Consider the following 12875-nt stretch of genomic DNA (forward strand, 5'->3'; position numbering starts at 1 on the left):
CAGTTTTTTCTGTCTTCCCCCTTCTTACCCTCCCTGGGCCTCCAATTATATGACTGTTGGATTGCTTGATACTATCTCCCTCGTCTCTGATGCTGTGTTCATGGTTTTTTATTTTTCACTCTTCTGTGCTTCGTTTTTTGTAGCTGATTGTTACATCTTCAAGTTCACTGATCTGATCTTTTGCAGTGTCTATTCTGTTGTTAATCCTGTTCAGTGAGTTTGCATTCACATATTGTTTTTATCATCTCTACAGGTTTAATTTTTTTAAAATATATTTTCCATTTCTCTCCTTAGCAAGTTCATGTTTTTCTCTACCTTCTTGAACACACAGATCATATTTATACACAAGGCATATTTATAACAGCTCTTTAGATGTCCTTGTCTGCTAATTCTGTCATCTCTATTTCTGTGTCTGTTTCTATTGACTGATATGTTCTTGCCCCGTTTGCATGTCTTGTTGCTTTTGAATGGATGCGGGCATTGTTAGATGTTGGATTTTGTTGTATTCCTTTAAATAGTGTTGGACATAATTCTGTCAGGCTGTTAAGTTACTTGGGATCAGTTTTTTATATTTTTATAACTTGCTTTTAAGCTTTTTAAGGTCAGTTAACAGCAACTTTGCTTCTAGGACTGATTTAGTCCCACTATTAAATAGATGCCCTTCTGAGGACTACCCCTTTCCTCTTGTATTACAAATTCTTTCTACTGGCTTGTGGAAACAGGAACTGTTTTCAGTCCTCTGTGAGCTCTGGTCATTTTGGGGGTCCTACTGTTTTCTCCAGTGGTTCTTTCCTCACTTATGAGTAGTTTCTTCTCAAGCATATACAGTCAGTACTCAGCCATAATCTTGAAAGAACCCCTCTGTAGATCTTAAGGAGCCTTGGTGGCACAATGGTGGCTGGGCTGCAAACCAACAGATCAGCAGTTTGAATCCACTAGCTGCTCCTTGAAATCTCTGTGGGGCAGTTCTACTCTGTCCTATAGCTTTTCTATGAGTCGTAATGGACTGAAAAGCAACGGGCTTGGGTTTTTTTTTTTTAAATAGAGCTCTCTTTGTTCATCTCCATCCTCTTTGGTATTCTTCCTGCAACTTCAAGCCACCTTAACTTACTCAAACTGCAGTCTCTTGTCTTCATAACTCAGAAAGATTGCTGGACTCTGTTTGGGTTTCCCCCTCCCTGCACTGAGGCCTTGAAACCATCTCCAGGCAGTAAACTAGAGCTGTCCTTGGGCTCACCTTGTTTGTTTCCACTTTCTCAGGGATCACAGTCCTACACTGCCGTTTGTCCAATGTCTAATTGTTTCATATTTTCTCTGGTTTTCTAGTTGTTTAATGCAGGAGAGTAATCTGGTCCTTGGTATTATGAATTATGGCTGTAAGTGGATATCTGCCTTTACTTTTGAATCAGAGAATTCCTAGGGTTTGTGTTTTTTTAGAGGAAAAGGATGTTTATTGTTTCTATAGGGAGACACATTTTAAACATTTCACCCTACTGTTTAAAGAGTGAGAATTGCATCTCTCATATTTTAAATGCAGAATGTTACTTAGGCGCATCTCTCTATACAAATGTGACTGTTAGGTTTTTACCAAATAGCATTTACAGATAGATTTGGCATTTACATAACACATTTTTCACAATTCACTGCAGTGTATTAAAGGCTCTGAGAAATCTGATAGTAGAGAAACCATTTTATTTGCTCAATCCAGCATTTTATTTGATTGTTTGACTCTAGGACCCTTTTTGTCACCTACACTTACTAACATCATAAAACTTGCTTTGAAAACTACTGTTACAAGCATTAAGTTTTTTTGTTTCTTTGATCTTCATATTTTAATGGCTGCATAATATTATATATATCTAAGATAAGGAACCCTAATAATGGCGCAATGGTTAAGTGCTCAACTGTTAACTGAAAGGTTGGTGGTTTGAACCCACCAGCAGCTCCACAGGAGAAAAGACCTGGCAATTTGTTCCCATAAAGACTACAGCCTAGGAAACCCTGTGAGGCAGTACTATTCTGTCAAATAGTGTTGCTGTGAGTTGGAATTGACTCCACGGCAGCTAACGACAACATAGATACTACAATATATTATGATAGCATATTATAACGTATTATACAACGTATGTAATGTTATATATTACAATCTTATATTGCCACTATTGACGAGTACTGTGGTAATGCTCAATTAATACCTGTAACTTTTTCCATATATTAAGTTATTTTTCTCATTAAAGATTTCTAAAAGTGGGATTATTGGGCCAGAAAGTATAAAATGCTTTTATGAATCTTAATATGTATTACCTAATTGATTTTTTCAGAGAAGTTTATTAATTTCTGTCACTGATATGAGACCATATGAGTACCCTTACCAGCATTGAAGGAAGCAAAAGTATGTCATTACTGGTACAGCAACTGGTCGATGGATGAAGAAGCCACATGAATCATTTATTCATAATCAGTCTTAACCTTAAATTCTATAAGTTTATCACAGAAGCTAATGGTTATCAGTGTAGTGTAGGTTCCTTTCTGGCATTGTGACTTCAGATGCTTTCAGTAGAGATTTATGAGTCTGCTTTCCCTTCCTAGTTTTGAACCTTTTTGAAATATACCCTTGTTTTGAGTTTTTTGAGTTATAATTTGGCCCGTCATAACTCTTTCCTTCTATTTTGAAACAGTGTGACTACGAAAATGTTCCAACAACTGTATTCACTCCTTTGGAATATGGTGCTTGTGGCCTTTCTGAAGAGAAAGCTGTGGTGAAATTTGGGGAAGACAATATTGAGGTAAGTTATATTTTTTTCTCTTTACTCTTAGGCTAAGGTACTACTTATTTTTCTTCAAATTTTGTGATTTCAAGCTTGCTGAAAAGTAGTTCAGAGTACTTCCATATATAATTTTCCAGATTCATACATTGTTAACATTTGCCATTTGCATTATACTTTTCATATTCTCTTTTTCAATCTCTATATACATGTCTCTGTGTGTGCGTGTGTATGTTTGTTTTCTGCCCTGAACCATTTAACCATGAACCATTAACCACTGAATGCCCCTTTACCCCTAAATACTTCAGTATTTCCTTCTTCCTTTTATAACTACATTATAGTTACCACTTTAGAGAAGTTAACGATATAGCGCTTTAATCTTCCTTCCATTTTCTGATTTTTTCTCCTCGGTGGACAAATCTGCTACTTTTCACCTGGCACGTCAATTACCGACAATGGGGAGAAAGGGTGAAAAAACTGTCAACATCTTGCTTTTCTAATATAAAAACCAATTACAAGAAGTAAATACTCACAAAAGCTTCTAGTCCTGTGAGACAGAGGATAGAGATCCTAAAAGCATTGTTGGGAGTGAGTTTTTAAAAATACGAAAAGGGAGTCTATCCACAGCAGCAATGACAGCAGTTGCCATCTGAGCCGCCGGCCCCTGCATGAGGCCACACTGGATAAAATTATAGCACACACATACACACACAAGAAGGTCAGCAATGTTATCACCTGACAGGCAAAAATAAATCACCCTGCAAAACCCTCTTATTTGACTCACGTATTTCAGTTTTTTGTTGACCCAGTTAATATTTCCTTCTACTTTTTAAAACCACATATAATGGTTTCTTTTTATTACTAAGACAGTGTTGTTGGAAATGTGAAAAAAACAGGCAAATGCAAAGAAGAAAATAAAAAATTAACTACATTTCTATTTACCTGACCATTAGTAATACTAGGTCTTTTCTAGTATTAACATCCAATTTATAACAATTTTGCCATTTACCTTTTCTGTGGTCAAAGAAGATGCATGTGAAATACACTATTTTATATATACACAAAAATATGCAAAGGGACTACTATTTTAAATCATTTGGAAAAAATTTCCAGTAAGACCATTTAAAAGACCAGATTTGTAAATCAGAGGCAATTCTATGATATAAAAGCTTATTTTTAAATACCTTATAATCTTTTTCTTTATTCATTAGTAGTAGTATGTAATATCTTGTTACTTTTAACACATTATTGCCATTTTTTCTGATTATAAAACTAGTAGTACATGCTCATTTTAGGAAGTTTGAAAAATTAGGAAAATATAAAGAAGGAAATTTTAATGAATTTATGAAGAGAACTGCCGATAACATTTTGGCATATTTCCTTTCCAGTTGTTTTTTCTAAATATTGATAAGCGTATATTGTATGTATACACATATATGTGTATATATATCATTTTGTATAGGTACATACATAACTTTTCAAAATTGTGATTAAGTTACACACAATTTTCTATCCTACTTCATAACTAATTTTATGTCATGAGCATTTTCCCTTGCCCTTCAATTCTCTAAAATCACCATTAAAAAATATAAATAACTGTAGTAATTCTTTTTAGGGCTACTGTACTATATTTTTTCAACCATTCTTTTATTAGATTTTTTTCCATTTTCTCACTATTATAAAAAGAATAGTGAACATCTTTGTAATTCATTGTCTATTTCTCTGGTTCTTTTCTGAGAATAGATTCCCTGTCAAAAGGTATTTAAATTTTAAGGTTCTTAATATATATTGCTATAGTTCTCTTTTTTGGGAGGTAGATAAGAATTCTTTTTTATTGCTGTAGTTCTTGATAGACAATCTGTGGCTTTTATTTTATTACAATATGCTTTTTTCACTATAAAAGTATACAGATGAGTTGAAGAAATTTTGAAAAACGTAAGTGAATAGGAAACAAGTACTAATAGACCTACGTCTATAACACAGCAGTTGGTAGCAATTTCGGGTGATTCCTTTATCATTTTTCTTATATTATTGTTGTGATATGTGCATTCAGTTTTGTAACCAATGTTTTTAAAAAAATTCACATTGTATTACAACATAGATGAATACTTATTATAATGTCATATCAATGTGTTTTTAAAAGATAGCTAACTATATGTGTTTTGAACTGAGGCTAGCAGTGTGAGTTGGCAGAGGGGAAAAAAAAATTACCCTTTTGTCATACAGGACTTTATGAAACATCAGTAAGGATGCCCTGCCTTCCTTCCCTCCTCCCTTTTCCTTCTTTCCTATCTTTGTTTCCTTTCTTTCTTCTCTCCTTTTCTCATTCCCTTCGTCCTTTTCTTAATACAAGTATTAATGCTTAGAGTGAATAATGGTAAAGGAGGAAATGTCTTTGGGAAGCATTAAGGAAGAGAACTAGATAATTCCTTAATTGTTCCTGGCACCTCGCTTGTTTCTTGCCCAAATTGTCATTTCTATAAGGTAACAAAGGAGCCTGGTGGCACAGTGATTAAAGCGCTCGTCTGCCAACCTAAAGGTCAGCAGTTCAAACCCATGAGCCACTCCATGGGAGAAAGATGTGCAGTCTGCTTCCATAAAGATGACAGCCTTGGAACCCTTATAGGGCAGTTCTGTTCTGTCTTACAGGGTCGCTATGAGTCGGAACTGACTTGATGACAGTGGTTTTTTTTTGTTTTTGCGGGTATAAGATAATAAGACAGTATTTGTTTTTAGTGCAGGACAGCAAGTAATTATGTGGCTTCTTACTTGCTTGGTCTTTGTTGTTGCTATTATTACTTGAGGTGTTCTCTTCTGAGGTTGAGATACGATTAAGGGATGAGCTTGTAGCGAAAGCGCCTCAAAATGAGGAGTTTAAAGTCATTTACTATCTGACCAAATTCCTGTTTAATCCATGGATTTTATTATTTAATGAAAGTCTAATTATTAAAAGCCTCCACTGTCTTTGCACCACATCTGGTGTTTAATAAATACACTGCTTAAGATAATGGGTCTAAATTGTGCTTATATCACCTTAGGTTTACCATAGTTACTTCTGGCCATTGGAGTGGACAATTCCATCCAGAGATAACAACAAATGTTATGCAAAAATAGTCTGTAACATCAAAGACAATGTAAGTGCAATTCCCATCGAATACCTTCCAATAATTTCATTTTGTTCTTAATTTGTAGCTCTGTTTTCATCACATAATACACACTGTATTTCTTTAGTAGTTTACCTGTCTCCCCAAGTGCACAGAAATGATCAGAGACCAGGGAGGTCTTCCAGGGACCATGACTCCACTGCTGTGTCTCTTTTCACCTTCACTGGCACAGAGCCCTACATATAGTAGGCAGGCAGTCAACACTTGCTCAGTGGATGAACCAAAGGAGCCATATGTGTTTGTGCTTATAAAAGGGAGAACAATGAGGTCATCCACTACCTAAAAATAATGAACAACAAGAAAGAACGAGAGTAGTGCAAGTTTGAGTCCTAAGCAGCTGGCACTGATGAGAAAACTGTAATGAGAAGAGCTGTTAATTGGGTTCTGATTTAAGATTTCATTGTCTGCTGTTACATGTAATACCTGGTAACCAAAGCCTATGTATGGACAAGCTCCTTGACCTCACAGGGTTTGTTTCCTTCCCTGCAAAATGAGGAATTGAATGAATAAATCGATTGTTTTTCAAACTTTTCTGACTGCTGCCCATACAATAAGAAATACATTTTAAATTGTAACCCAGGACAGAAGTGTGAACATACACATACTCTATCTTTAAGTATTGTAACTGAGACCTTAGTGAAAATTTTTAAATTTGAGTGACCGCTCTTACAGTTGCCACAAATAGTTTATCTGGAGCACTGAGACAACCAAATAGTCATGAGGACATCACGGCCCTTCAGTAACGTTTTCCAGAAATTGTGGTGCCTAAGAAGCTGTGCACATTTTTTGCTTTTAATATTTTTGTCATCAGCACTTGTCTCGGCCTTCCTACTTGATTTGAACACCAAGCTGTCTGTACTGGCCCATGTAGAGGGGTCTTCAGCCTAAGTAACTTTCAGTAAAAGTCTTTGGCCATTTCTGAAATGAGTTTTTTAGAAAAGACTGGGAAAGAGTTCCAGGCTGTGCAGGAGGAAATGAAGAAAAAAATTTCAGCTTAGTTGTATTACTTTATTCTGTATCTTAGGAACGTGTTGTGGGCTTCCACGTCCTGGGGCCAAATGCTGGAGAAGTTACACAGGGCTTTGCAGCTGCGCTGAAGTGTGGACTGACCAAACAGCAGCTGGACAGCACCATCGGAATCCACCCTGTCTGTGCGGAGGTGGGTGACTAATGCTCTCACAGCTCTGCTTAAAAATGCATACTACAAATGAGCATCTAAGTGGCAGACCTAGGACTCCGAATCTAGTATTCTCTCTACTGTACTCAAGCTAGTTCTGCGTCTCCTTACAGGTTACTAATGACTGAGAACAGCTCAAAGAAGGCCTTGTCTCTAGAAACAATTTTTCCTCTTTCAAGTGTTTATTGCCCCTGGTGTGAACTGGTCATTACTGTCATGCTATAAAAAATGATAAGGATGATTTATAGAGATAGTCTTTAAGTCTTACTTATCATGTCTCCTAAATTATTTTTCTGACAATCAGTGAATGCCATTCATATCCAGACAGAGCTTCAATCCTAGTTATCCCTGAGCCACTCGAGGCTAAATGATGTTGTCTACCTCTTCAGGTTTGGGTATCAAAGCATGCGATTTGAAAAATCAAGCAAATGACAGGAGAACTGGAAATGGATCATTCTAGGCCTCTGGGTGTCAGTGTTTCTTCACGTTTATCAGTGATCATCCAAGAGTTGACTGTCATGCTACAGAGGGGTGGTAAACAAAAATGTGCCTACACTGGAGAACTTGGTGAAGGTTGGGAGGAGGCATCTTGCCATTATACCAGTGTAGATGGAGTTAAACATTCCGGAGGTTATCTGGTCACCAAGCTCAGTGGTTTCCAGGGGTGTGCTTTGTGCTTGCAGACACATACGCACGCACACATACACACAGACACGCACACGCGTAATGCACAGTCATGCCAGATCTCATTGAACAGCTTGTTAACTGGTTGGTCTCTGCTCCTGGTTGCCCTTGCACAGCTGGCTCTTTGCTGAGTCTGTGAAACATCAGTTTTGAGACCTGAAAGTGTTTTTGCTTCCTTTTTTGTCTGCCTTCTCTATGATGAAGCATGTTGTTCTTCTCTACATGAATATGTACCTGGCTGGAAAGAAGAAATATTAACATGTTTAGAGATTAGAGCATCATTCATAAATGCTGTTTTTGTGAATGAAATAAAACTAAGTTTCAAAAATGTGAAAATTGAAGAGTCTGTGTTACAGCCTGTAAAGAATAGCGTGATAAATCTTTTATTCGGTGTAGTGACTAAGACTACCTGCCTAGGGAAGGAGCCAGTTAACTTCATTTTTAGTGAGTAAACCAAAAAACCAAACCCGTTGCCATCAAAGCCCCCTAAGCAATGACACTCCCCCACCCTGTAATAACTAATACACTTCAGTCTCTATACATTTGCCTATTCTAGATATTTTCATATAAGTGGGATCATGTAATACCTCTTTTTTGTGACTAGCTTATTTCACTTAGCATAATGTTTTCAAGGTTCATCCATCTTGTAGCATGTATCAGAACTTAATTTCTCTTTATGGTTGACTAGTACTCCATTGTATGTACATACTACATTTTATTTATTCGTTCATCTGTTGATGAACATTTAGGCTATTTCCACCTTCTGGCTATTATGAATAGTGCTGCTGTGAGCATTGGTGTACATGTATCTATTTGTGTTCCTGCTTTCACTTCTTTTGAGTATACACCTAGAAGTGCATTTGCTGGATCATTTGGTAATTCTGTTTAACTTTTTTGAGGACCCACCAGATTGTTTTCCACAGAGGCTGTACCATCTTACAATCCCACCAGCGGTAAATATGAGGGTTCCAGTTTCTCCACATCTTTGCCAACACGTATTTTCTTTTTTTTTATCATAGCCATCTTAGTGGGGGCGAAGTGATATCTCATTGTGGTTTTGACTTGCTTTTCAGTTAGAGAATTTTTAAGGACTCTTCTCTGTGCTAAATGCTAGATTCTGACTTGGATGGTAGTTGGATTTGCTGCTGGGCCTACTGTATTTTCCTGTGCGGCCATACACTAGAAGGGAGGTGCTCAGAGTGTGTGCCATGGACTGTTTGTTACTGGTCCATGATGAGATAACAATAGAAGAGAAGTGGAAAGACTTAGAAACATTAAGAGCAAATTGACAATACCTGATCGAATAATAAAAAGTTAGGGTTGTGTTTTGCATGCCCTTTGAAATTTTATAAAATGTTTATTGAATTTCACAAATGTCAGCCCACTGGGTAAATTAAAAATAATAATAATTTAAAAACTGGTCCTGAGCAGTGCTTTAAAGTGTTCAGAAATAGCTACCACTCCTGGGCCAGCTGTGGGTGGTTTGTGGAATGAATCATTGAATGGACGCTTTTGTACCATTTTGATAAATAACTTGGGCAGTTGAGAGCAACCTGTGACCCTGAGAAGTAGTTACTCCCAAAAGTTGATAAATTCCTAAGTTTGTTCTTTGGAGCAAAATATTTTCCAAAGGATTTCCTTCTGGAATTGCTCTTGTTTTGACTGAAGCTCCCTTTGGTGTAGATAGGAAAAGGAGTCTTAATGCCTGGAACACCAGTAATACATTAGTATTATTCAGCGTGAAGACAGCATAGTGATAGTTCATTCCGGACACCTGAGCAGCAAGCAATAATTGAATAGGAAACTGATTACACGTAATTTTGAGTAGCAATTTCAACTAATCAAGTTTATTTGCAGGGCAAAAATAATACCTCAAGAGGAAACAGCATTTAAAGAGACCCCTTTGAAATGTTTTTAAATGAATTTTTAGTGCCAAATATCAAAATTTTTTTTTTAATTTTTTTAGTGTGTTTTAATAGCCAACGTAATCACAGAGAAGGAAGTCTTGTGAGGCTAGGCGGTGTTGGGACCAGGTATGAGTGCACCAGGTGAAAGCATACAGCAGAACTTGACCTTTTGTAAGTGTTGTGTGTATTGGGATAGAGAGGATGAAGGTGCAGCCTCCATGCTCATTCTTTAAAAAAAACGATGTGATTTTATGAACGTTCTAAAGCAGCTGTATGCAAATGAAACCTTTGTAAACATGGACTCGTCAGTTTTTTTGTTCAGATTGACTAATAGTAGCAGTTTGGCTTCCCTGTCTTTTAATACAAGCATGTCATCACTATAAGAAAAATAGATAACTCTTTTGTCTGCTTTCCTTTTTGATGGGTTTAGTTTTTTTGTTTTTGTTTTTTTTTTTACTGAAATCTCATGTAAGTTCTAGTTCTAAATTAATTCCTGAGAAATAGAACTTAAGCTTTGTATTCCCAAACCTGAAATTTGTTTAAATATATTCCCTGGCGCTTTATTTTTCTTCCTTTTTAAAAATTGAAACAAGCATGTTTGATGATATTTTAAATTGCCTCTAATCGTCCTAACACAGCTATTTTCATTATTGCATATTGTCTTCCTGTCCTCATCAACAGTCACACATGTTTTTTTAAACAAAAAGAATGTTACTGCTTTTCAGAAGAGTTACACTGGCTTACAGTGTCATCAGCATTGAATTCAAGAATGCCAATGAGAATGTTTCAAAATTCAGTGTAATGTATTTTTTCTATAGTAAGTATAAAGCAATAACTACTTCAAGATTTTTGCATATCTTTGCTGACAAGAATGAACCCCTCTGATAATTATTTTTTTGGATGTGAATTGTCTATACTTTCTTTGGGGTTCATATTTTAATTGTTGAAAGATAATTCAGCATTCTTTTATAGTGTAGGTCTGCTAGGGACAAATTGTCTTAGCTTTTGTTTGTCTGAAAATATCTTTATTTTGCCTTCTTTGCGGAAGGATGTTTTTGTTGGCTGTGGAATTCTAGGTTGACAGGGTTTTGTTTTTTGTTTTTTTCTTTCAACCTGGATTTTGTTGTCTTCCTTTAAAGAATGCTGTGTTTTCTTGCGGCAGGCAGTTAATTTCCTTGTGGCTCGGTTTTATCCTTTTGAGGCTTGTTTTTTGGTTTTGTTAGGGTGGTCTAGTGTTCTAGTGTAGCCTTTACTCTAGGGCTAGTACTGCTAGTCTCACTGCTACAGTGTGGCTTTCTGGGGTCTCTACTGAATGCCTCCGGTGCTCATTGAGGCCTCTCAACTCAAGCTGGTCAGACCTGGAAGATCTCCTAACCCTTCATGAGCTCTGGTGGTTGTTCAGTGCACAGCCCCTGAGTTGTCCTGTCCCCGGCCTCACTGGGTCCTGCCTCCTAGGCCCATGCAGCTTAGGATTCAACCAAAGACTCTAGGGGGCCTGTATGTAGATTTCTGGAGCCCTTTCTCTGGATAGCTCCCTTCTCTCATACCCAGGGTCTGGTGGATGCCTCCAGGTAGAAAGCCAAACCTGCTGAAAGCTCACCTTGTTTGTTTCCCTTCCTTTGGGGATCATAGTTCGCTGCTGATTGCCCTGTGTCTAAAATTGTTGTTTCATATTTTGTCTAGTTTTCTGGTTGTTTAAGAGAGAATAGAGAACTGGTTTGGTACCAATCATTCTATCATGGCCAGGAATGGAAATCTGGTTTTTTAAGGTAGAAGTATGATATTTTTAAAATATTGACGGTAGGTTTCCTATTTGATAAAACTACAAAGATAAGCGACTGATGTTTAGTTTACCATGCAGGAATCCATAGTGCATTACCTATACTGGTGTTCCATCAAGAAATTCCAGTATGTGGTCTATAGACAATGTGTCTTAGAATCACCTGGGTCCTACCCCCAAATTAAGTTCAGTATTATTTACACACATTTAATCAATGTGAGCAGATGTTTGTTCACTAAAGTTTGAGAGCCGTTGATTTATGTACAGGGAGTCTGGAGCAGTAGCAAGGAGCAGCTTTCTGAAGCTGTTAAGGCTCTAATATGGGTCCACAACCACCAGATGTTTGCAAGGAAGCGAAAGAAGAAGAGTTCATTAGTTACTGCAAATGAGAGAGTATTGGTTGGTACAGTCACCTACCCTTTAACCCAGTAGTTGTGCTTCTAGCTCTGTGTGTGCAAGGAAGCATACTACAGTGCCATAGTTGTTGTTAGATGCCACCGAGTCAGTTCCGACCCATAGCAACCCAATGTATAACAGAATGAAATGCTGCTTCATCCTGCACCATCCTCACAATGGTAGGTATGTTTGAGCCCACTGTTGCAGCCACTGTGTCAAACCATCTCATTGAGGGTCTTCCTCTTTTTTGGTGACCCTTTACCAAGCATGATGTCCTTCTGCAGGGGCTGGTCCCTCCTGGTGACATCTTCAGAGTAAGCAAGACAAGGTCTCACCATCCTCACTCCTGAGGAACATTTTATGCATACTTCCTCCAAGACAGATTTGTTTGTTCTTTTGGCAGTCCGTGATACAGTCAATGTTCTTTGCCAACACCACAATTCAAAGGCATGAATTCTTCTTCGTTCTTCCTTATGCATTGTCTAGCTTTCACATGCATATGAGTTGATTGAAAACACCATGGCTTGGGTCAGGCACACCTTAGTCCTCAAAGTGACATCTGCTTTTTAAAATAGTAGCATATTTTAAATAATTGTTAATATCCTGGAAGGCCAGCAAAAGCCTACATATGTAATTCATAATATACTTATTATTTGAATAGTCGAATACTATAGTATTAGTATATATACCATAAACCAGTTGCTCAGTAGGGTTTTCAATAGCTGACTTTCCGGAAGTAGACCAACAGGCCATTCTTTGTGGTGCTTCTGGATAGGCTTTACCTTTTGGTAACCTTTTGGTTAGCAGTCAAGTGCCTAACCGTTTGCGCCACCCAGGGACTCCAAATATACTATACTGTATAGGTATATGTTACACTATATAGGGTATAGTATGTATGTATTCTGTAATATATAGTAATTGAATACTATTTGGTAAAAAATGAAAGGATTACAGCTGTGTGTAGCCACATAGGTGAACAGAAATGCAGTATTGAGCTAAGAA

The 12875-nt window shown here is 37.2% G+C and overlaps 1 protein-coding gene across 5 annotated transcripts in view; it reads left to right on the top strand.

Moving 5' to 3' along the window:
* Positions 1–12875, top strand: part of TXNRD1 (thioredoxin reductase 1) — a 109819-nt gene that overhangs the window by 95601 nt on the left and 1343 nt on the right. For all 5 annotated transcript variants that reach the window (XM_004373777.2, XM_023728990.1, XM_023728989.1 and 2 more), the window contains 3 exons: positions 2679–2786; positions 5804–5899; positions 6954–7088. In XM_004373777.2, coding sequence (XP_004373834.2) covers positions 2679–2786; positions 5804–5899; positions 6954–7088 — 339 coding nt within the window. The remainder of the gene's footprint in view (positions 1–2678; positions 2787–5803; positions 5900–6953; positions 7089–12875) is intronic.

The sequence above is a fragment of the Trichechus manatus genome, unplaced genomic scaffold (genome assembly GCF_000243295.1).
Source record: "Trichechus manatus latirostris isolate Lorelei unplaced genomic scaffold, TriManLat1.0 scaffold00027, whole genome shotgun sequence".
In the NCBI taxonomy this organism is placed as follows: domain Eukaryota; kingdom Metazoa; phylum Chordata; class Mammalia; order Sirenia; family Trichechidae; genus Trichechus; species Trichechus manatus.